This window comes from Chrysemys picta, chromosome 18, assembly GCF_011386835.1.
Source record: "Chrysemys picta bellii isolate R12L10 chromosome 18, ASM1138683v2, whole genome shotgun sequence".
Lineage (NCBI taxonomy): Eukaryota > Metazoa > Chordata > Testudines > Emydidae > Chrysemys > Chrysemys picta.
The window spans coordinates 23,716,964-23,742,305 of record NC_088808.1 but is presented as its reverse complement, the minus strand read 5'-3'; the positions used below and the strand labels follow the sequence as shown (position 1 = coordinate 23,742,305).

Below are 25,342 nucleotides of genomic sequence, written 5' to 3'. Positions count from 1 at the left end.
ATTATTAGAGGAATGCAGAATAATAAAATGTATTTACTTACTCTTCTAAAAATGCATCCATATTCTTGGGTTGCAAGTATAAGCATAAAAATACCATTTATAAATTTCAGATGTTACCCAAAGTCCCTGTTGAGCTCCATCATTCAAAAATCCATGAATCCTCAGAAGACTTGAACTCTGTTCCTGTACAGAATGTTGGGCTGTGCAGTAAGCCTCCTGTCAGGGCACTTTTCTTTAAATGTGAGGCAATAAAGCTGTATTGTAAATATAAAACACATACTCGGGATTTACAAACTCAAGACGTACAATTCAGAACTTGTAGAGAAACATTGCACTCCTGCTCCAAGCTCTGTTCTGTATTTTTATTAGTTTTGTTAGCACCTTCATAGACCTCCTTTGTTTGTGGATGTATGTAGCTTAACTAATGTAAAAATACAGGTCTCAGAATTTAACAGGCTTTCAGCACCTCTTTGAAAGCTTCCTTTTGTGTGGGATAAACTAAATTTATTATTTAATTTGAATTTCAAATCTAATACTTATTTTTTATCTTGACCAGTATAAATAAGGGGCAACTCTAAGGCATATTTAAATTGTACATTGTTTTATTATGTTATATACGTTTTTTATACACTAGAGACTTTCCTTTCTTTAAAAGTTTGCGTTGTTCTTGTCCTGGTATTCTGAACCTTTTGGACTTAAAAACTCACTTAGGATTTTGTCCTTGGGATCTCTTTTCACCAAGCAACTGGTGGAGTGGAAGACTACATCTATTCCATTTGTGCTTTGTTTGAGATTATTGCTCATAAGGAAAAACCATTCTAATGAGGAGAGAACAACACAAGTGCTATGTAGAATAAGTGGATGGTTGGGAAAGCTATCTATCCTCTTCTCTAAGAGCATCCACTGGTGTACATAAGAAGTGTGTGTACAAAAGAAAGGTATATAAAATGGGAGAGCATTAACAGAAGTTTTAGAAAATGAAGAAATATAAATTTTTCTCTTATGTGGTTATTACTTAAGAACAATAATCTAGTCTTTGAAATGATTACTTTTACACTTATATTCTGGAAACTTTATATTTTGTGCAGTCGTACTGTTAATCATGTGAAAGATACCTAGATCCTAGTATAAGCAGTTCTAAAATACTGGTTTCTAGTATTTTCAGTAGGCTTCCCATCCTGCTTGCAGAGGGCCTTACCTGAATTAAGGAGGCACTTATAGTTTTGGGATGCATCCCCCATGTGGCTCTTTAACTCTCTAGTTAGAATTGCTTTTCCATATAATTTCACTTAGACTAGCTTTGTTTTTGCATCTTCCTTTATACACAGGGTCCCATATCTATTCCAGAACACAAGTGATTTTGCCCTTGGTTAGAGAGTCAGTGAAATTTCTTTTGTTTGGTGTTTTGTCTGTTGACAACATCTGTTTATATGGTTCTGCTGCTGCCAGTCCCTCAAATTCTTTTCGTTTCCAGTTTTAACTGTTAAAAAATGGAATCACATATTGCTCCAAGGCCTAAATGAATAGTCATTGCTTGTAATACAAGTACACACTTGGAGCATCCTACTGTTTTTAGATGTGATGTATTTGGTACTGTAAAGGTAATGATCCTCAACCACAGCAATATTCTGTAACAGGAATATCTGTCATATTCATTGGGATTACCATGTTCATTGATTTGTGTCTGTAAATCTGCTGTTTCTACCCTTTAAATTTGATCTATAATTGGACCTCCTTAAATGGTTCAAATAAGGTAGTCTGTATTTCCTCAACAGTGTCCCTGTCAGCTTCTCCTTTTTCATTATACATTCAGCAGACTGGATAAAATCAGCAGGACACCTCATTTGAAACGGTTTAATCGCTGTCTCTTTCTTTTGCTAAACCATTGAGCTGGTCAAGCGATGTCCACAAATCATTTTAAATAGAAAAGACAGCTTTCTGTGTGACCCAGCTAAACAGAGAGTGCTATGCAAAACACTTTACAAAGTAATAAATGCCAAAAAAATCTTTAATTGGAGTAAAAAATTGTAGATAACTTTATTCACTCTCCAAAAGTAGAGCGTCCTGAAATATTGTCAGGGCCATGTACAGACAAGATGATGTCTTCCTAAAGAGCCACTCTTCTCTGAACAAAGCAAGTCTAAAATTTCAAATAGTGCTGAGCTGTCTTTTGTCCATGGGTAGGAAGTGCATATTTATGGGCAAAGCCTGCAATTACATTGCTTCAGGAAAAGCGGGGTTCTGTTGCAATCTTTGAATGGATCAGAGACGTGATATTAAATTCTTGGCTCCGAATTTGTCATTTTGTCTATTTCCTGTTACTCTTCAAAGTACAAAGTAAAAATAATGGCTCAAAATAAATGCTGCCTAATAAACTGATGATAGTAAATGTGGAACATAACCTGGTGGCAGCAGCTATTGCCATTGCTGGTACACTTGTCTCCATGTGTCAAGGTGACTATCCCAGGGCAGCTCGTTAAAACAATCTATTCTTTCTAAGTGTCTTGGTATTTAGTGTTACACCCTGCAACCTGGCAAGGCACAGGAGTGGGACAGAAAATATACACTCTGGCATTCATTTAACTCACTTTCTATAACCTTGTTTTCATACTTCAGCATTTTACTGTAAATAATGTACACTAATAAAAATAGGACCACACCAAGTCTATATGGACTAGAGGTAAATTTGGGACTCAAGTAAGTGTCACCTGTCACGAGAACAGACGTTTAAATGGTATGTGGTAAAATAAGGGTCAGTATTTTAATGAGCTTAAGTCAGGTTTGTGGTGTGTTGCAGTTTTATTGACATTCTCTTGTTTTCTTCTAAAAATACTCTACAGAAATTCAGCAGTTATGTTACAGCTGCGTCAAAATTGAAATAAATGTCTTCACTTTATTATCGTAGGTTCTGGATCATTGGCAGCAATGGCAGTATTTGAAGATAAATTCAAACCAGACATGGAGGTAAGGAATATTTTGGGGTTTTTTAATTTAGTATTTCTTCTTTCAGTAATTCTCAAAACACTGACATACATTGAATGGCTTTGATGCTAATATTGAATGAATGTTGCTTTAGTTTAAAAAAAAAAAAAAAAAGGAACCCTCCTGCTCCCAATGTCACCCAATAGTATTCTGGCTCATTGGAGAGCTGTCAAAAAATTCAAATGGACAAAGCCAACTTACAAATCCCAATACTTCTGTCTGTAATTTCTTTAATCGGTTCTTACAAAAGCTTTTATGATTGATGTAGGTGAAAGATTAGAGGAGAAATAATTCTGTTTACAGTTTACTTTAGTTTTATGAGAGTCCTTGTATAATCTGTTTCACTCTTTCCCCTGTATAGTCATTTCCTCATCCTCCCCCCTCATTGTATGTCTTTCACATTCTTTTAAAGAAAGGAAAATGTGATTATAAAACCACAAAAATTGGCAGAAGCCAGTGCCTGAAACTACCTTTCACGCATTTTTTGAAACTGACTGGATTTCAAGTTGGCTGTCGCCATTCGAATAACTGTATTCCAATCTTCAGGATCTACCTAAAAGATATCAGAACATTTATAAGTTATTTTGCTGATGGTCTGTACCAAACTTGAAAAATCTATAAATGCATGTTACTGTGCAACCGTAATAATTTAAGAGTAAAGGCTGTAAGCCGTGGTACCATGATCAAGTTTTTGATACATTATGTGCCAGAATAAGATGGTCCATTCTCATTATATCGGTTTATGAACACATCCATTGCATTGTTTTTATTTATGTATAGCATTTCTTCACACGTATATAGAATATAAGGTATACTAGGATTTTTAAAAACCAGTTATTGTTCAATAACTGTTTACCTAAAAAGGTGAAAAATCCACAGTTGTCTGTAGATACACTATTGATGAAAATAAAATTAAAAGAATTAAGACGCTTCCTCTGACTATATCTGGTAAAATGTGTCAAGGCCTCCTTTAAACCATATTAATCTCTTCAAACTTTCCTTGAATGCTTGCTTCTTCTAGTTGCAATTGATTAATAATTCTACATGTTAAAGAAAAAAAATGAGAATTGAATACAAAATTGAAAGTTTGAAGTAGATTAAAAATGACATTAACATTTAGTTTTTCATAATTGTCATTGGAACATCAAAGATAGCTATAACATTATTTTAAGGTATTTAGTGTTTAACTGAATCACATGGTGGCAAAACGGAAAGTTGAGTAACTGCAATAAATGTCTTCAGATTTCACTAATCTGTGTTGCATCTCTGCTATAGACCAATTTCTTAAGTCTTTATGCAATTGTATTAAGCAGCGTGAGCCCATAATGCCACTGAATTCCTATCTGAAGTTATTTAAATTTACAATTTTAAGTGCATTGGTTTATTCTGTTAAATTTTCTTATGGAGTAACTTCATGTGGATTAACAATTGATTAAAAATTAGTAGTGAGCGCTTTTCCAGTTGTTAAATTTGTTAAAAGATTACACAATGGGCAATAAATGGATCACTTTTCAAATCTCTCTTAGAGAGACTCTTCCGAGAACGTTACATATGAAGTAGTTCTAGTTCTGTTAAAATAGTTTAAGTTTTGATAACAAACAAGATCAAGATTGCAAAGCTGCTGTGCTGCAGAGAGCACCTCATGAGACAGGACTTTGTTTAGTGTGTAGAATGCATAAGCAATGTTGTCAGAATTTGGAATATTTTCAATTAGGCACTCAAACTCACTCCTTCATTTAAATAGCATGAAGGTTGTACGACTAACAGAAAAATCCATTAAATATCAAGTAACGGTTGAGTCTCCGCCGGTGTAAGGCAAACCATTGTGAGAGTGACACATCACATTTTTGACTCTGTCCAGTTTCCTGTGTAACTCTGTATTTTTAACATGTGCAGCCTAAATTGACAACAAGGCCTAAAATCCTTAGGAACAATAGCTACTGCACAATCCCTTCTTAAAATTCAATAGCATAATTTTTCGCCTTCTTGAAAAGAAAACCTTAAATCTCATTTTCGATTAGTTATCAAGATCCTTGTTTTTTTAAGCCATTTTTGAGTGTAACATATTTTTTTTTTAAATCATCAAAAAACTGGTAAACTTCTAATTTTTTTACTTAAAAAGGTCAGCCTAATTAAATTGGCTTCATACACAACCTTAAATGGCAGGAGAAATTCACTATTGTATCAAGCATGTAGAAATGTAGTCTATCAATTTATTGAAATTGATATGTAGTCTCAAGACTAGCATATAATTTAAGACTGGTTTTATGTTTACTGGGTGTTCTTCTAATTAAAATAGTGATATAACACATCAGAACAATCTAATATAGCTGAGAGCTAACTGAGAAGACTCAATTGGACTTTTTTTAAGACTTAAATTCTTCTCCACTTTTCTACTATGGCTAACAGGTTAAAAGTCTAACTGTTAATTCTACATTTTTGAACACTGAAAATTAGGTTACTGTACACAGTGGGAAGTTCAACAAGATTAAAAAAAACCCAAAGTAAATATTAACGATAGTTCTATCGAAAGGAGTAAACAAAATCCTATCCGTGCAGCCCATCTTTGTATTATGTGGTATGGACATAAAAATTGTCAATTGCTAAAACACATTGCAATGGTGAGAAATTTAAAATTCCTGGAGATTAATTCTTTAAAACTGGGTAGTAGATTCATATTTTTCTGTCAAGATCAATCCTGCTTGCTTTTGCATTAATTGTCAGAGTATCTTGCTAGGGCTACTGAAAGGTAGTAGCGTGCTGCAAGACCATCACATCACAGAAAATGATTCAAAGGCAAACTGTCCTGCACCCTCTGGTATCGACTTGCAAATTAGCATCTGGAATCTAATTAAACAACCTTAATGAAAGTAGCAGCTGAATACTGCTGGAAAAGACAATCAGCTTTTTTCCCTCTGATATATATTCTGTACTATTGAAGCTGATCACCAAACACATCGTGTGAGCACAGTTAACAAAATTAGCATTTATTTGAAGAACAGGAACTGTTTTTCATTCTGTTATGCTTTTGGCATGCACTGGCGTCCCAGGAGAGCCGTGCCACAGCAGATAGTGCACAATATTTATAAACCCATGACAGGCAATAATAGGAACTTGGAAAAATTCTTTTGCTAGAATTTCAAGTTGAGAGCTGCCAAAAGCGGAGAGGATCAAATCTGCAGTGGCAGCTGCTGTGCCCTACAGTTAGAATTGTAGACTTTGAAGATGCTCAACTTAAAGAAATGAAGACTGCAGGCTTAGCCAATTTTTGCAGGTTTCTAGAGCCCTGGCTCTCTGCCTTTTGAAGATGAGTTGCTGAAGCTTCTCCCACTGCCTGAGGCATGCTAACACCAGCAGGATGTGTTTTTTTTCATAGACTTAGTGTGTCTTCAGTTTTGAGTAGCACATGCTTTGTCAATGCCAGCTGTGATGGTCTTTCTCTGGTTGCAATGCTGAGAGGTGATCTCTACCCAACATCCTTCAGCGAAACTGCTAAGATGGAGAGTGACGTACACAAGTGCTACTTCTGCAGTCTGATTTATGGAGTCATGTTTCATTGTGAACCAAGTGCTGGCCTCTAGAGGAACTGTTATAGATTGCTGAAGAAGTGAACACTTTCAGCCCTGAAGGCCTGTAGATGTTTCAAAATGTGATGCCAAGCACCTGACTGCTATAGAACAATATTAATTTGTCATGTGGGTAGCTACAGATCTACCTTAAATAATATAAGTGGAAGAACAGCATAGCTAATACGGTGTTGTGAGCTTAGTCAGTTTTTCCTTTTTGTGGAGTACCACAGGGTGTTAAAAACTGCATTCAGTTTTTTTAAGTACATTAATGGTTTGTGCTGTTCAAAAATCCATATCAAGAGAGATGGCAACCATCCTGAACTAGGATAAATTCTGCCTATAATATTAGCTGCTGGAGCTTTTGAGTTGTCTGTATCCTTGTGGAGATTGGATTCCTAGTGATATTTGAGGGGAAAAGACCTTTAATAATATAAATGTTGGTGACTGTCGCTGCCTCTCACGAAAGAAAAGTTTTTGTAGGTTTAGGGAAGAAAATTACGGTACTTGATTAAAATACAGCTGTGTGCGCCTGTATTTCTCAATCACCTGACAAAAGCTTCATGTTTAACTAAGCAAAGATACAGGCTGTTCATGCTTCTGCTTTGTCTTCCATATTTCATCAAACCAATAAAAAGAGAAGGCAAAATAAGAAGACTCTGGAAAGATGACCAGCAGAAGTCATAGAAAACCATGATTGCAGGGAAATTTAGTAAAGATGTGTGAAGTGTTCAGGATCAGAGGACAAATAGAAAAATAAGTGTGTGGGGAGGAAATGCAGGATTTAAATAATTGAATTTGAAATGGATCATTCTAAAAATATGAGAACGTGCAGTATTTTTGATCGTGCAGTCTAACATTTGTTTGAGTAGTAAATGCAGACATTTTACCTAGGGGGAAGGAGAGCTTTCTGAAGCCCATGGACAAAATTTCTCTTTTTTTCCTTCCACCCATTCTCCTGACCATATTCCCCTTCTTTAAAAGAGTGTTACTGTACAGGACAGCGCAGACCATGGACTGTTGGTTAATCCACAGGAGACCTTGGTGCTATTTCTGGCTCTGCTGTTGATCATTGAGGCTCCTGGAAGCCAGTGGCTCTGTGCATCAGTTTCCCCATCTGTAAGAAGGGGATATTATCTTCCTCAAAGGCAGATGAGTCTTAATGGGCTTATGTAAAGTCATTGATATTCTAAGAAGGAGGGCTTTACTGCAATTTTTTCTATTTAAATAAAAATACTTAAAAGGCATAGTTCCGCACCATTGTGAAAGCATGCCATGTTCTTCCATTAAACATTATTAGGGGGAAAACATGGGTGTAGCAATATGTAGCTGAATATTTGTTTTTACTAACTACTGACAATAATACTGGGTTATTTTTTGACTGTCAAAACTCTAATCTTCATCAACAGTAGTAGTCTCATCAGTCTTATTTCGATTGCATCTGTGTGACTCGATGCTCAAGAGCAATGACAAGCTGCATATGAATTCTGTATTCATTAGTGATGGTTGATCAAAACGTCTGTGTCCCTGCCATAGGGCTCAGGTGTGGAAGTCTGCCGGCTAATCCCACCAGCTGACATTCAGAGGTTTAATGACTCCATGGGAAGGTGACCACTTGCTGGGAAGTTTCTTGGCTGCACTCAGACAGCAGACAATAGAGATCAAGCAAGACTATCAGAGTTAAGCTGAAGAGCCTGCCTGAGATACTTGAATTCCTGTTGGTGTCAAACAGAGCTTAAGTAAACAAAACAGAACAAAATTAAAAATCTGACTCCCTGCACAAAAAGAAGTGCTTAAAATGTGTGCCCTGTGTACCTGTTTATTTCATTACACAGTGACAAGAGATTAGGCTGTTAGTAAACGTCTTTACTGCCTCTTATTGCTAGAGCTCACGTTAGTACAGATTTGGTATTTCCATTGTGACTGTACTACTCTATCCTTCGGAACTGTGTATCTCTGCACAGACTAGTGTCAGACAAACCTTATTTTCAGGAGTTATATCATGCTGTTTCCTACTTTTAAACTAAAATTATTTAAACATGTTAACTCAATTCCTGTTTGACACATTGGACAGGTTCTGTTCTTAACTCCTTGCATGGACTGTCATGAAGAATTGATTTCCATTATGGAACTTATGAAAAACTGGAAATATGAAGTTAATTTTAAATGTATCCTACTACTTGGCAGTGAGATATGCTCTTAAATGGCTGGGATTACTGGAGAGGAGTTCTTAATATATGCTCTTTTCATTTATCAAAGCACAATTTCCAAACGGAAGTCAGATAATAAAACTGCCTAAGGGTGATTTCCTTCTGAGTTACCACTGATACCCAAAACACTTCTTTGTTCTATATACTGACTGTTTCCAGATACAGGAATCTTGTCTAAATTCATCCATTCTTTACTTTAAATTGGACCCTGCTGCATGGCAAAGGAAACAATTTCCTTACCTTTGCAGAGGTAACACAAAGTTTGTACGCGATAATGTAGACAAGGTATTCACAAACTGTGCTGAATGTTAGAGAACATTTTACCACACATAGGATAGATGTAGGGCAGATAATTATTTTTTGATGCATTCTCAGGAGCAGATGTTCCAGTCTAAATTGTTTTAGTTTGTATGTTTCCTGTAACTGTGGAATGGGGAAAATGTATTGAGAAATATTTCACATAGTACAATGCCTAAGTGCTGCCCCTGCAGTGAGAATCTTGAAGGCAGAGTGTAATTTCCGTATGAGCAAAGAACATTGAATTGGAATAAGGTCAGAGCAGAATTTAGACTAGGCTGAGAGAGGAGACACCCTTCCAATGAGTGAATACTTACAAGGTTTTTAAAGCATTTGGGTAAACTTAAGAGGAAAAGGGTTACAAGAGGGCCTAGGACTTTTTATTTTTAAAATAAAATGTTGATCTTTCTTCACCCTCATCCTTCAACATTTTTGGTGATAGTGAGATGAGATGGAGTGCTTCACCTGAGGCAGAGGTGTCCTTGCTGGACTTTGTTCCTATGGGGTATAATGGCATACAGTTACTTAAAATGACTCCTGTGCTTGGTTTGCTTTTCTCTCTACTCCCTGGTAGCTAAGATCCAAAATGTCACTACAGGGTGGTGGTGTAATATTAGGCAGATTGAGGATTTCAGGTTATCAAACTAAGTCTTTAGTGTGGTAGAATTATCAAGCTCTTTTACTGCAGAACAAGTCCATTTCATTCTGAGAATCTGTTCCTTAAAAACTCTGAATATCAGAACATCACAAGTGATGGATTAAATCTGTTCTCATGTTAATTCATAGTTATTGTGAGTATAGAAGCAGCCAGAAACCCCACAGACTCAAGATAAGGCTTGTAATTTAAGATTTCATACCACTGGAACAATGTATTGTACTACTCTTCATGTAAGGAATGAAATATACGATTCCAAGATACTATTCAGTAACATTGGTTCCTATAAGTTTTTGTTTTGGCAGGTAATTTGGCATAAATTGTTAATGTAAATCCAGGTTAGTGGGGAAGACATTATTTTACTAAAAAAGATAAACTGCTGATTAATTCAGTATAGAACTCAATTACAAATTGAAAGTGTCTCTGCGGGACTCCAGTACCCTGAAGACAGCAGATGTTGAATTGATACTCCAGCATATTTCACACTGGTATGAAATATTAACATGGTTTATTATACTTGTGTGGTGTACAAGATCAGACGGGGGGAGGTAGTGATGAGTCTGGGCTTGCAAGTGTATGTACCAATGAAACACGAAAATACTGTAATTACAAAGAAGAGTAAGGACTGTGAGAGGTGTATTTTATTGAAGAAAAGATCTCAGTAGAAAAGGGTAAGTTTAAAATAGTATAAATATTTAAATTTTGTTTACATGGTATATATAACGTACAAGATAATACAAAAACATACATCAGACAACACAATCTTTTTTAAATGTACAAAATCAAAGACATTAATATTAAAGGTTAAACTGCTGTGTTCACAATGCCCTGGTCAGATCCAGTTTGGGTAGTTAGTTACTGTCTACTCCATATTTGCCCGGTAGTTTCAATAGGCTGTCATTCCTCATTGCTGTAGTGTACTGTTCCTTTTAAATAGATGCTATGTTCACTCTAGAAGTAGGTACACTCTGGTGGTGGGTGAAGTGACTTGTGTGTTAATATATCAACATGATGACAGTGACATAAATTCTATAGTAGATACTGTAGAATTTGGATCCGAGAGATTTCCAAGTGAGCCAACCAAATTAGAAGGCAGTGTCCCTTTTTAAAGGTGTTTGGATATCTAAACGTTAATTGGTGTGTCATAGTGGTGACTTACGATATGGGTGATAGTAGCCACATCAACCAGCAGCAATGACTGTTAATCTTCTTAAGCAGAGAGATAAGTGTTAGTGTTGGCTAGGACTAGGCTGAAAAACAGCCACACACGTTGTTAAAAAAACAAAAAACAGGTAACCCTAAAAATGACAAGAATAATTTTAAAAGCTTGCAGAAAAACTAGGATAGCTTTTTATTTTATAAGAAATGTATCGCTCCAAATACACCGTGTGACCCAGCGTTCCAATAAGTAGTAATTTTCCAAAGGAATCAAGTCTAATAATTACCATTTTTTTGAGCTTCTTACACTCAGAGCTTTGAACAAAAATTGAGAGATTTTCACAGTGGGGTATGTGAACAAGATACACAGATTTGTAGAAAGGAGTCTCAATGTAAGTGGTAATGCTTCAGAATTTGGAGTTTTTCAAATTTGTTCCTAATTAAAGGCTGCAAGCTGGATTGGAAAATAAAGCAATAGTTGCAGTAGCTTGATCCAAAATATGAAAAATCTTAGTTTGATCTCTTCATTCACCATTAGTCTCCCGTCAGCTGGAGTGTTTGTAGGTTTCTTTATGTCCTACACTTTTTAAAGTCTATCTACTACAGCTAAGGAAAACCCTTGTGTGGATTCAGAAGACCCTTGCCCTAAGAAAAACACATGCCGTCACGAACCACAAAGTTCCAGAATTCTGTATGGGAGAAATTCAGCTCTGATTGGAAGGCTTCATCTTTATCCCTGTGCAGGTGGGCCTCAGTTCTGGGAATGATTTTGTGGGCTGCCAGTGGCAGTGAACACCCCATCTTTGAATTATACAACTACAGAGTTACAATAGTAGTTGAAGTCCAATATATGTATTTTCACCTGTCCTAGTTTCTTGATCATCTATTCTGGCATTACCCTAATTTCCTTCAGTCTTTCTTCTATACACTCTAGGAAACTAATGACTGTTTCTGGCACTTGTCTGCCCCATGTAAGCACCATTTTGAATACAGAAGCAGAAAATGCATTAAATCTTTGTTTTTTCCCCCATGTCCACAAACTAATCTTGCAGTGAGAGATCTCATGGTCTCAAGAGCTTCACTGACCACCTTTTCTTCACTGCTGCTTTTCCTTTCTTACTATGTGCTTTTTGTAATTATTTCAACTGCTCTTTTAATGGTAACTTTAACAGTTATTTTAATGTGCTCTGACTTTAAACCACTCTAGCAGATTTGAGTGCAGTATTTTTTCACATTAAATATACAGTAATTCTCTTTAAAGAAATTCCACTTCCCCTCTGTGCTCTGTTGTCATTCCTCCCGTGCCTGTCTTTGTGGCATTAGACTAATCATGACAAGCAGAGCTGTTTACGGTGTCCCTCTTCTCGTTCATTTACAGTGAGAGTGATGTATTCCAGAATATCTGGATGTTGTATCACTTTATGGTCCAACCCCTTACTCCCCTTGTCATCCCAGTGCAGTCACAGAATTAACATCCTCTTTGCCTTCTGCTTTTTTACTTTTGTTAATTTCTTAGCTGCAACTTAACCTCCTAGAGTCTGGTCTCCAGAATCCCTCTACACTTGTTGAGGCCACTTTGAACATCTCCCCTTTGAACCTCTCGTTCTGTTAAACGTTTCAGACTGTGATCAGTTGTGTGCTAAGTTGAGCTTGTTTTTTTTCAGGTGTTCAATAAGCCCCATTTTCACTCCCACCTGCTCCAGATGTGCTTATTCAGCAATAGCCCCATCTTGCACTGTTGAAACTATAGGGTTTCTCTCCACTCTCTGCCCCTAGCAGCTCCTTCATGACCCTTTAGAGCATGTACAAAAGATGGTGGGGAAAGAAAAGGCAACAAAACATGATGTGAAGGCAATGTCAATAACTCCCCACAGTCAGCACCAGGTGCAGTTCAATTAAACTTAACAATTCCCAAGTGGTCATTCACAGGCACTCACTTTACCTAAACAAAGTGAGATGAAAACAAAGCACAGTCTTTTGATTCGGAGATCCAGTACGATAACTTCATAACAATATTTTTCTGTATTTGTAAAGCATTCATCTGCCTATGACATTCATCACCTAAACTCCATCGGATGGGAAGCTCGGTGATTGGGACTTTCAAACAGTCTGAGCTATTAAGATTTTATACCCCAGCACCTCCCCCCTCAGTTCAAGTTTAAAATGTAGCCAAACAGATTCATTCCAGACTAAATGGTTGGCTTTCAACCCTCTCTTTAAAAAAATTAGTAAAAATGCTTTGCATCAGAGCTGTCATCTTAGTTCCACTGTCTCCTTGGACTTTCCCAAAAGATTTTAGTGTTGCTTCCAGTCCCATATTGATCTCCAACACAATTTCTCCCAGCAGACAGGCATAGCCACACTTTCACATACAGCAGTCTGCTGATTACACTTCCAAAGTCTAATTATCCTTCTGTAGGCACTTATGTCCTTCAAGAGGTATTGTTTTCCTAACTCCCAGGCCTTTTTTATAGATTTTTTTACTATGTCTCTGTCCTTGGGCTCCCAATACTCTTCCTCACTCCTCAGAGTCTCACTTAAAGTAGTTTGTATATTTTACTTTTTCAGTACAGGAAGGACATGGAACAAATTTCACCCCGGTGCAAAAGTATCACCATGATATTTTCAAAAATTCTTCTACCCAGTATAAATGTACCGCATACTGATTCTTCAGATTTGTGATGAAACGCTAAACTTGTTAGAGCATTTTATTTATTTACGTATATGCTAAATATCAAAATAGGATATTGCTGGTTATCTACTAGACACAAATTCATTCCAGTTTGGTGATAATCTAAATAACTAATTAAAAAAAATCTCTGTACAATATATAAATCTGTTGGAGAAAAAAAAAAGAGGTCTCCTGTATGAATTGCTTGTCAAGTTCCCAAAACATCAGGGAAATAATATTCTCTAAACAGCTGCATTTGTTTGAGACAGCAGTAGGCTTAAGTGATACAATTTTTCTTAAAAGCTTTTAGCAAAAAATAGGATTAATTGGATGTAGACATAACCAACATGCTCCATAGAAAAGGTTGTATTCAAAATCTGAAAATCATTTAAGTGTGAAGAGAAATTCGATTCAAGCTATATAAAAGAGTAATATGGAAAAGTTCCTTATACTTGCTATTTGGAACTTGCACTATAGCAGATGTAGAGAGGTAATCTATCAGTTTTTGAGTGTCTACAAAATGCAACTCTCCAGATAGCAGGTTTAAAGTAAAGATTTAATACAGTCTCCATCTACTATGATGTTACAGTGACAGTTTAAAACTCATTCTCTAAATCTCAGCAGACTTTATAGCTAGCAGTGGGCCAATATAAAGTTTAATGGCATTACAACACATAAATCATCTTTTAAAGATGCTACTAGTAGCTCCAATATTAAATGCAGACAATTGTCTAAGTTATAAATAATTTATCAAACACCATTTTAGATTAGCCTTCCATGCTGAGTTATTTATTTTAGCCTTTACTGTAGTATTCCTAAGGCACGTTTTGAAAGATCCATTACTGGTCAGTTTAATGAACTTGGGGTTCTGTTTTGTTCCCTTCAAGCACTATGGTACAGCTGTGGTGACCATTACATGGCTGATCTGGACCTCTTTGTGCCTTTTACAAGTGCTGCCCATTTGTCATGCAGTGGTAAATGGAGTTGCACATTGGAGTCCTGGGACACATTGTGTGATGTAGTGATGGAGACAAACAGATAGCTCTATAAAGTGCTGCTTGTCACAGCTGACTTGTATTACAGTACATCACTCTTACTGTAATCTCATTTAAGAAGCAGTGTAGACCCGGGAGAATGATATTCCCAGTTAACTTGGTCTTTCCAACCATAAAGTAGGAAGTGTTCCTTTTATATACTCTGAACTTTTAGGGGTTTTTCAGATTAATTATTACAGTGACTCATTCATGCCACTGTAGTTAAGACTGTGTCAGCACTTTCATTATAACCCCCTATTTTCGGACCATAAAATCTCACTCCTTTGTATGCAGGGTCCCTACACAGGAACAGGCTTTTTAAACCCGTTTTTACAAGGGCATTTTGGTCGTCTTTTTAAATTATGAAAGGCTGGGAAAGATATTTGTCACATTTGGGTGCTGTTTAATTACATGTTAGATTTAATTAAATAGACTGGTCAAATTATGGTCCTGTAGTATTTAATATGCTGTGAGGATCTTAATTATAACAGGCATCTACCAAATAGAGACTGTTTTGGTCTAACAGTTACTTTGGGTTTAAGAATATTTTGCTAACAGAGTGACACACATGGTGCATTTTAAAAACAAAAAAATGCTTTTTTACCCAAGAGACTGAGGTGACGCTGAAGGAAGATTTAAAACAGCACAGTTTTTACATTCAAATAGAAAAGGCCTAATCTATTGCCAGAGAGAACTAAAGTGGATACATTATCCTTAACCTGTGGCCTATAATGTATTCCTTAGTTTAAATTTCATTTGAGTTTGTTTAAAACGTGTACAAAAGGATTCATTTAAAATAGTGGTAAACTTCCAGGTAACCAAAAAAGTGTAATTTTATTTGGTTTACTATGTTCATTTCCATAGACAGTACTAAAATGTTCCTGTCATAGGATTCTAATTAATGAAATTATTCTTTTACCAAATGAAAAAAAACCCTCATTCACTACCCCAAAACACTGAAGTGATGTGCCGAAATTTTTTTATGTGGCTTTGCTGGTTTGTTCCCCTGGGTGAATCTGCACAAAGTGCAGTTGAATCTATTTTAAAAGATTTCGTCTGATAAAATGGGAGTGAAGTAAGAAAGCGCACTGTTTCTGGGGCTGAGTACAGACCTCTTGGTCAATGTCATAATTAAGCTGTGAGAATATGAATACTGCTAATAACAAGCTCTTGTATGGAGGGTCACTGGAGAATGTAAAGTCTGCCTTGGGTACAGACATGATTGTGGCTGAGCTACTGTGGGGATCCTCTTCAGCTGCACTTGAATCCTGGCGCTTGTGCAGCTGCCGCTTGAATCTGAAAACATCTAGGACAAGCACACACCCCCTAAGGATCAGTATTTCCTGGGGCGGGAGTTAAAAAAAAAAAAAAAAAAGTTTCAAGGCTTTACATGAAGTGAGCAGAGCTGCATTTACCAAAAGCAGCTTTGAAAGCTAATGTGCCAGTGCATTCCCGATCTCTAATGATGGCACGTTAGATATTCAAACTGCTACAAGAATTATTAAGAGCTTGGATAAAACTGGTAACTTTGGAGACTCAGATTTCAGTTGCCCCATTGTGCCTTGGTTGTACATCATGTTTAACTCGACGTCGCCATAGGGTTGGACATGTCTGCAATAACTAACCACCACCTTGGTGAGTGAAGGATAAAACGGTGACTTGGAATTTCCCTATATGTGTATTAGAGTCCTGGTTTTTAGTATTGCTTTGTGAAATTGAAGTTTGAATTAACATGTTATGTTCAAGTCAGAGAATAATAATTTTTTTAAAAACGTTCCTTGATCTTATGCATTGGAAGTAAATTATAAAAGTGGGGGCGGGAGGGGGTTATAACAGTATACTTGGATGTTTAATTATAGCAACTTCAGATGGTGAGATTTACACACCAAAGAGCCCAATCCTGCAGTGCTACTCAGACAAAAGTCCAGTTAAAGTTAATCCTAGCACCAGCACTTATGTAAAATTTCTGATAGAGTAGAGCCTGCAGGACTGGGTCTTAAGTAATGTTTTCCCCTTGATGAGTATAAATTTACATAATGTATTACTATAAGTATTATTTGGTCATTGAGAAGATAGTACTTTGTCTTTTGTTTCCTTAAGGCAGTGGTTCCCAAACTGGGGTTCGCGAATGTTACAGGGGATTCTCAGGAAAAAAATTCCCTAATGGCGGACAGAGCTGTCCCTAGGGGCCCCGGAGGCCCTGGACTTCCACGAGCTAAGCAGATAAAAGCAAGCATACCTATCACACTGAGGAGATTTAAACTTCAAGACTCCTTATAAGCAATGGAAAGGGAGGTGGATACTTTTTGCTGTTTTTAAAATTAAATAGGCAGCTAGTCTTGTTCTTCATAATAATTTTAAAAGCAACTTTAAGCTTTCTTGTAACATGCGTTGTTTGCCTGGACTGCTCAAGACCTGATTGCTTGTGTAGGAGGAACTCTTTGAGTTGGCTTCTTAAATACCTTCATGCTGTTTCACATCTGATACTCCTTGATGGAATCTTGTCTTATAACAGGCTTATTCAAAGTGATACAAGCTACAAAAGTGAGGTCTTGGAAGCGTGTTGCTGTTTTCATAACAGTGTGTAATAAGCAGGTCATAAAAACAAATTGTACATTTCCAAGAGCATTGCTTTTATCATTTATACTCCGGTAAAGGAGAAAATCCCTGGAAATATTCATTTTTAAGAGAGGGTTGTGAGACTTGACATTTTAGTGAAAGGGGTTCACAGGTTGTTAAAGTTTGGGAACTACTGCCTTAAGGTTTAGTATATTGCTGCAGGAGATTAAATTGTTTGTGTTTAATACCTAAAAATCACGTTTTGCCTCATTTCCTCATGAGTGGGTATTTTAGTATCTGGGTGTTTTTTTGTTTTTAATACACTGGTGTATCCAGCCCATTTGTACCAAGTAGCATTGAATTTATGCCACAATTGGTATTGGGCAAGAAACCTATCCATTACCAGCTGATTATCAATGGTCAGATGAATTTTTGCTGCCCAGGTGACACTTGCAAACTCTTCTCCTCTCCCCAGGAATGACTTCTGAGGATGGGGGGTGGGGGGGAGTGAACAATTTCCAAGGGTCAGCCACCAAGCAATAATTAACAAGGCAGCCTCCAGGTATTTTTAAACAAAAACCAGGCTCCATCATCTCATCCCAACAGTGTCTGGAGTGGCTTAATCTTTCCAGTTACAGTTTAGAGTGATTAGAGGGGACCAGTCCTGGAATGGAAGGAAACAAACAAAAAAATGTAAAATCAATTTTAAAGTCAGCCCAAATGAGGGAACATCTTTTAGAAGTGGCTTCAGTGATTGTCTCTAATTTCTGAGGACCATTTGGTCTTTCAGAGACCACTGTCAGTCTTGGAATCGTACCTGGATCTTTTTTATGGGTTTTTAAAAATCTCTTTGACTTTAAAGCCAATCAGTTGCTCTTTTGGTTCCCAGAGTTGTGATTTATGGATTTGACATTTATATGTGGCTTTTCCTAAATAAGTGAGCATTAGTAGGACAGCCGCTTGTGGTGTTATGGTGTGTGTGTGTGTGTGGGGGGGGGGGGGGGGGGGTATTTAGTCTACTTTTTTTCCCCCTGAAGCATGAGGGAACAGTGGGTCCTAAATTGTGATTTGAAGAGAGCTGGCTTGTTAAATGTGATCTAACAGGTCGGAATAAGGAAACATTATATATAACGTTCCTACTATTATCTTTTAAAGTAGTTGCTACAGGGATGTTTTGTGATCATGAATGGCAGAGGTGGTGAGCCATGAGACATCTGTTAAGTTTCAGCTAGGGATTGCATTTTTTCCAACTGTGAGCCTTTTCCAGATCCTGCTGGATATATATGAAACATGCTGATGAACCACTCTACCAGTAATATAACCTTTGTCACCTCAATACAATTTTAATGCAGTATGTTCAGTTACAATGTGAAGTTGCGGCTTCTCCTTTGTCTCACAATACCTAATGGCTTCCAAAATTGTTTGCAACATCCCTGAATCTCCTCAGGGATTGTCAGTTAGGTGTTGCATTTGAAATGAAACCTAATTCTTTCCCTTGCTGAGTCTGTAGAGGGAGCTAATGTAGCTCTAATAGGCTTTCCCTTTCTGCTACAGCGAAGCTACAATTATGCGAATCTTTTCAGGCTGTAACTTGCTGTACAGAATGCATAGTTTGAGGCCAGTTATACCAGAGTTATTCAATGAAGGGTTGTGTTGTAGTTGTGTATACAATTAAATAGATTTTATTGTAATGTGCTCTCTGGGGCAGGGGGTTGTTGCTTAGAGCACTGGGCAAGCATTGGGCTGATGCATGGAACTTACTGCAGTCTCTCTGAAAGGTAATTTCCATTAAATACAGAACAATTCAAATTTCCTCTGAGAAACTGTATAAGCCAGGTGTCTGTATGGTGTGTATTTCAAGAACATATGCATGCTTTAAAGAGTAACAAACTCTTTGAGCATTAGAAATCCTATGCAAAGGGGTATGTTTGTATCTCAAATACACATTTGTAAACTTATTCAGGACTAAAAAAGTAGTGCATAATTTTAGCCATAATAGGAATTTTCCTTAGATAGAGGTTTTCCCTGACTTGAAACAAGCAGCATATCTTTCCTTTCCTAGAATATCCTAGTCTAGAGCTGAGTAGAATTTTGCTGCTTTATTAACTCCGAACTAGTTAATGAAACTGCACAGTAGTGTCTGTACTATTGACAAAAGTATAAATGTATTACATGTTCATTTCATATTAGTAGTTAGTCTATTTAAATTGAAACATTGTAACAATCAGTATTTACAAATAGTAAATTTTAAAATTTACAAACACACACTTTACTTGGATTTATATAAAAGTGGCCATACTCCCATTCCTGCTATAAATTTTATATTTTCAAATTGTGTTTCTCAATGTTTCTTTTAATACTCTTCTCCCATGCACTACACTGGCATCTGAAAACATTAGTTAGCTATGATGCAGTGCAGATCAAAGCTCCCCTGTAATGCAGCTATTCAGATGAGCAGAATAAATTTTGCATTCCAAGTTGGCTATGTTACAAAACATACAAATCATTTTCTTACTATAGAGGATGATTAAATAGTCTCTACTCAAGGCAGTCTTTAACTAAACTACCAGGCAATTTGTATGCAAGTGTTTTACACTGGGCATTACAGGGGTACGTGTATGTATTTAAGGTCTGGAAGCTACTAAATCATTATGAACGTCAGTTTCTCCCCTTCATAGTTTAAGGTTTTTCGTTTCTAAAATTTGTTCACGCTGACATGTCAGTTTGACATGTACCGATGATGGCGCTAATGATAGGAAAGCTGGCCCTTTGGGTAGTGCTGACCATTGTTCAGATTCACAATACTGTATTATAAAGAGGATGCCTGTGTTTCTACCTTTATCCTTCTAAGACTACTTAGGGCATGTACAGAAATATACATCTCCATCTGATAGTACTGTCTCAGTTAATAGGGCAAGTGATCCTGTTGAATCACACTTCAGTAACCTCTAGAAAGTAGCCCCTTAATTTGATCATTCATAATTTCGCTCCTTCTGTACATTAGATTAGTTTTCCCTTTTATTTAAATGAAATGACAATTTAAGAACTTTTCTATCTAACTACACTGTGCTGCACACTTTCCCCATTTACAGGAGGTAGTAAACTAGACAAGCTTTATTTTATTTCCCACCAGGAAGAGGAAGCCAAACAGCTTGTGAGAGATGCCATCTCAGCTGGCATATTCAATGATCTGGGCTCCGGCAGTAACATAGATCTCTGTGTTATAAGCAAAAACAAGTTGGATTTTCTCCGTCCTTATGATGTGGTCAACAAAAAAGGCGAAAGGTTAGTATTTCTGAAGCTGCATATTGTCCACTCTTTCCCTAACATTCCAGACATTTCAGTCAGACCCTTCCCAGTATATTTTGATATTGCTTTTTCAGTGTCTACCACCATTAGCTCCTGCCTTCAGAGAGAAGAAGGGCTTCACCCATGTTTGGAGAACAGACTGTGCATGGGGTTGCTGATTTTAAACCACTCTCTGGATCACTAGTATTTCCTTTAAAACATAGAAGTTTGTAGAGATTTTTTTGTAAATAATTGTGGGAGGGACTATCAATTGTCTATGGTTTACTTTGGCCCAACCAAAAATCTTCAGTCTAAAGGGAAAAAGATAAGGAATTTAGGGGAACCAATGTTGCAGGTTGACAGCAATGCTCCTTTCCCCTGGAACATCCCTCTCTTGACCTTTTCACCACCTAGAACTTTGTGCTATTTATGTTCTCCAGCTCCCTAGTTTGACAGGCCACAGCAAAAGAGAGATCCCCCCCCATAGCCCTCCTTTCACCACATTGTGTGTGAAACTACAAATGTGACAAACCATTTTATGCTGTTGCTCTTTCTTCCTTCAAAACCACAGCTGATGGATATGAATTCCCTGAACTTAAACTTTCAAAACATTAGTTAAATACAGCCACTGTACCTTATTTAAGTATGATTCTGCAGTGCAGTTTTCATAATTAGCCTCAGAGAAGTGACAGAACCTTTTAGGAATACTCAAGGCACAGAGGTGGTGAAATTCCAAAGTAAGCAAATGTGTTTGCAGTTAGTTGGGTAAGAGACAAGCTGAAAGTTTAACTGCTAACCATGCAGTCACCCCAGCACACTGTATTGCCTAATCAGTGAGTCACAGCCCCTGCAGGCAGTTGAAAGATTTTGCAATACGTATATTTACACAAGGTGTAATGTGGTTGTGTAATCTTACATACCATTGCCGAACTAGTGGAATGGAAATAAAAATTCACCGTTCTTTAAAGCGAACAATAGGGAAAGGTACAGTGCAATCCTCCAAACTTAGTCATAGTAGTTCTACTTGAATAGTATGAGCTGCACAGCTCGGCTGTTAAACTGTCCATTATAAACCTGCATGGGATATGACACTGAGCTGGAACTTGTTCATATAAGTCCAGGAGAGAATTCCTGTAACTTACCATTCATCTCTTCCTTAAAGTGAATATCAAAGAAGCTGTCTTTAAAACCATTGTTAAGAGAATTTCGCTAGCGTTGAATCTAATGTTGGGGAGCTGCTCTGTGACTTTCATTTATTATCTTTTCAACAGGTATGGTAAGTACAGGTGTGAAAAAGGAACTACAGCTGTTCTCACAGAAAATGTGGCTCTCCTGGAACTTGAAGTGGTGGATGAAACAGTACAAACAATGGACACTTCGTGAAGCATTAGACTAAACTCTAGTGACACTACATGTTAGCCATGTCTGGTTTATACTAGAAGCCTTCCTGCATGAAAATCCTCAATTTATAGTAAATAAATGGGTTCCGACCAATTTGTTGTTTTTTTTCTGGTTTTCTCTGTTGATTGGCTGATTTACTATTCCTTACCTACAGAACCAAACAAAAACCCCTTACCATCTCATTGTGATCTTTCTCTGAACAGTCACATTGTAAGTTATGAGTGAGTCACAGAACAGATGTCGCCATTGTCAGTAATCAGCTGCTACCTGTACTTTGGGTAGTCAAGATAGGACTAGCAGAAAAACCTACCACCACTAAGTTCAGTGGCTTTTCTCTCTCTCTTCTGTTTTAACACAGAAAACAGCAGCTATGCATTGTATTTCCCTCAAAAATTAGCCCATTACCAAAGAGTCAGGATAGCCTCTAACCTGTACAACAGCACAATGTGTTTTTAGAAGGCAGAATTTGTCAGCAGAACTGATGTAACTTTGAGATTTAGTCCATTTCCTTACAAGTTGACAGTTTCACACTGTGCATCAAACAGATATTGGGGGATAAAAACACTCTACAAGAACAATTTTAGACTTAGTCATTTTGCAACAAAACACTGTATTCCTTAACACTGAACTCAAATATAGATAGTTTTTTACAAAGGAAGTTGTTTATTTTGTAAATCATGGTTTTATTTATCTAAAAATGCACAGTTGCAAAAATTTACCTTTTAAAATACATTTACTTATAAGCACTAATAGATCTTATGTAGCAAGGAAGTGACCAGACTTATCAAAACACTCAAGTAATTTGAGTCTTCTTGACAGCCAAAGAACTTTTATTCTACATTACACCAACAGAGGCATTGCACAACTATGTCTATGAATGTGTAGTTGCCACTATAGTTTAAAGGAAACCTGCAGTACAAAGGTGACAATCTTTATTATATTTAAATGTAATAAATCTGGCTTCTTGTTCATTTCTGAACATGTTAGCATTGGGAATGGAGGGAGCATTCTGGCCTCTCTCCTACATTCTCATGCTGAGTTGAATATCCTGGACTTCCTAACAGGAAGTAGATGCAAGATGCCATCTTACATAAAAGTGATACCAGCATCATTCACAACAATCAATATCTTGAGGTTTAACATCTTAGCTGAATATTTTGACTAGTTTAACTGGGCACTGCAGTTTTCCTTTAAGTAGTGAGAATTAGGTTTAAAAAATCCATTCAAAGCATATACATGTATTTAACCCTCTTACCCTAATTTTATTTCCAAGAGACTAAGGCCTTAAAAAAAAATTTTTTTTAAAGAGTAAGCTGTCACAGGCTGTATTTAAACACGAACAACTGCCACCCACAAACATACATTATAGTAATGGACTCTACCTCACACAGAAGAAACACTATGACAGTACAAGTTTAGTTCCCCGGGTGTTGTCCTTTGAGACTGTTAAGTGCAGCAGTTCCCCTGAACAGTTAGGTGAAATGGAAACACTTGAACGTGAATCCGCAAGTTTGGTTTCTAAAGCAGTGAATACTTTTCATTGTCACTAATGAAACAAATCATTGATTCAATGAATGAATTTAGTTGACTGAAAAATTTTAGGTCTTTAAAAAAATTAGTCTTTTAAACAAGAGATCTCCTTCAAATCAGCTTGAGTTTCTTATAAAAATTCACATTTTATAAATTAGCTTTCACAGTTAAATAGGTATGGGCTGAACCTTATTTAAAATTACCCAAAGCATTGGTCTTATTTCATGCTAAATGTAAATAACGTCGTTACTATGTTTGAAAAAGTTTTGAAAACACTGCTTTCCTTACATTTTATTTATGAATGGCTAAAGTACCATCGGATTTGATAAAGTATCGTCCCCAAAATAGAATTGGCTTAGAGTAACACTGGTTTTATAATAGACTTTTAGCCTAACAAGATTAATGCCAAAGGGGAAAATACATTTATAAAGATACATTGCTTGTAGAAGCAATGCTTTTCAGGTATATGCTAGACTCACCTCATTGTCTATAACCAAGTTAACAGATAAATGCATCAGCAAAATATTCACTCTACATTTTCAGATAAAAAAATCTTCAAACAAGTGTCCCCCCTTCCTGTTTTTGCAAAGGAGGGGATAAAAACACATAGCTGAATGCTTTAAAAATATATGAACTAAAAACTGAAATTGCTATTAACCATGTGCAGAAGAGGCAAAGTAGCAGTTATACAAATTACACAAAATCTACTGCAATTCTTACATTAGTATAAAGTGATTTCACTGAAGGAATTATTTCAATATTTCACATTACAGTTAAGATAAAGGGGTGTGTCAAAGGCTCAATGAGACACCCCTGTTAATATAATCTATTCTAGATTACACACAACAGTTTTAAGAAAGGACCCTTAAATGATCTACATCTGTAACATGTTATTGGCTTTTTAAAAAAAAAATGCTTGCAATACCTCATAGAATCTTCACTTTAAAGCATGACCACCTGGTAAGAGTCCTTGTCAAATAACCTGCAGATATAATGGAGCATCTTGCTACGAGTGCTCAACTCTCTCACTTGAGTTTGACTAGGCACCGGTCGGTTTCATCTGAGAAATAAAAATTCAAGTAAGACTAAGCTGTGATGGCTTTTCTTAGAGAGTGTTTGCAGATGATTCAAGTGCTGGAGGTCCAAACATGCATCTGTTTTGCTATCTGGTGCACATAACCAATGTCAGGTCTCTGATCTGGATCAGGGTATATGCACATGCTGACCAGTTCCCGTAGCTGAAAAGGAAGGGAAAAAAATCACATGAAAATATAATGTAACATCCTGTTTCTTTTTGGAAAGGGGAAGGGACTATTTGAATGCAAAGAACCGTGGACTGGAGTGTCAACTCCTGAATTCTTTTCCACCTGCTATGTTCATGGCAAATCAGGCAGTGTGTGTGTCCAGTTTCCCTATCTGTAAAATGACTTGTCACTAACTAGACAATTAACTTTATAGCACCGAAGTCTAATATTCTGTACCAAGTTGGTGCATTCAGTAATGGCTTCTTAGACACATTCTAAGATGGCTACAATGAGCAGGTGCCTGAAGGAGGAGTGAGTGTTTGCTCCGTGTACAGGAGGTGAGACACTGAATTATGAATGGGAAGGAGGTGGTGATGAAGGGTTCAATAAGGCAGGCAGAGTAGGTGAAACATCAGTAGGGATGAAGTAGCAGAGTAGAACTGAGCTTTAACAGTGAGGACAAGGAACTCAAACTGGATATGAAAAGATAAGGGGGGGGGGGCGGCACAGAATGACATGATCAGGATTTGGATGCAAGGGAAAAGCATAGGAAAGAACAGAAAATGAGCCCCAAATTGCAAGTCTGACAGAGATGACACATGATACGACTTGGTGAAGATGGAGAAACGGAAGTGAACTGTGGAGTTCAATTCAAGGAAGTTCTATTCAGGACACCCGTCTATATAATGATCCTGCATTCCATCCTAGCAGCAAATCAGTGGCAGTTAGCCAGTTCAAGATTGAATT

General features: G+C 37.0%; 2 protein-coding genes across 15 annotated transcripts in view; one reads left to right on the top strand and one right to left on the bottom strand.

Moving 5' to 3' along the window:
- PSMB7 (proteasome 20S subunit beta 7) overlaps positions 1–21,914 on the top strand; it is a 39,545-nt gene extending 17,631 nt beyond the window's left edge. Inside the window, exons 6-8 of the mRNA XM_005279397.4 lie at positions 2,906–2,964; positions 20,266–20,417; positions 21,692–21,914. Coding sequence (XP_005279454.1) covers positions 2,906–2,964; positions 20,266–20,417; positions 21,692–21,803 — 323 coding nt within the window. The 3' untranslated portion in view covers positions 21,804–21,914. The remainder of the gene's footprint in view (positions 1–2,905; positions 2,965–20,265; positions 20,418–21,691) is intronic.
- Positions 21,915–22,464: 550 nt separating this feature from the next.
- The window catches only part of NEK6 (NIMA related kinase 6), a 109,952-nt gene continuing 107,074 nt past the window's right edge, over positions 22,465–25,342 (bottom strand). For all 14 annotated transcript variants that reach the window (XM_065572617.1, XM_065572604.1, XM_065572611.1 and 11 more), the window contains one exon: positions 22,465–24,589. In XM_065572617.1, coding sequence (XP_065428689.1) covers positions 24,479–24,589 — 111 coding nt within the window. In that variant the 3' untranslated portion in view covers positions 22,465–24,478. The remainder of the gene's footprint in view (positions 24,590–25,342) is intronic.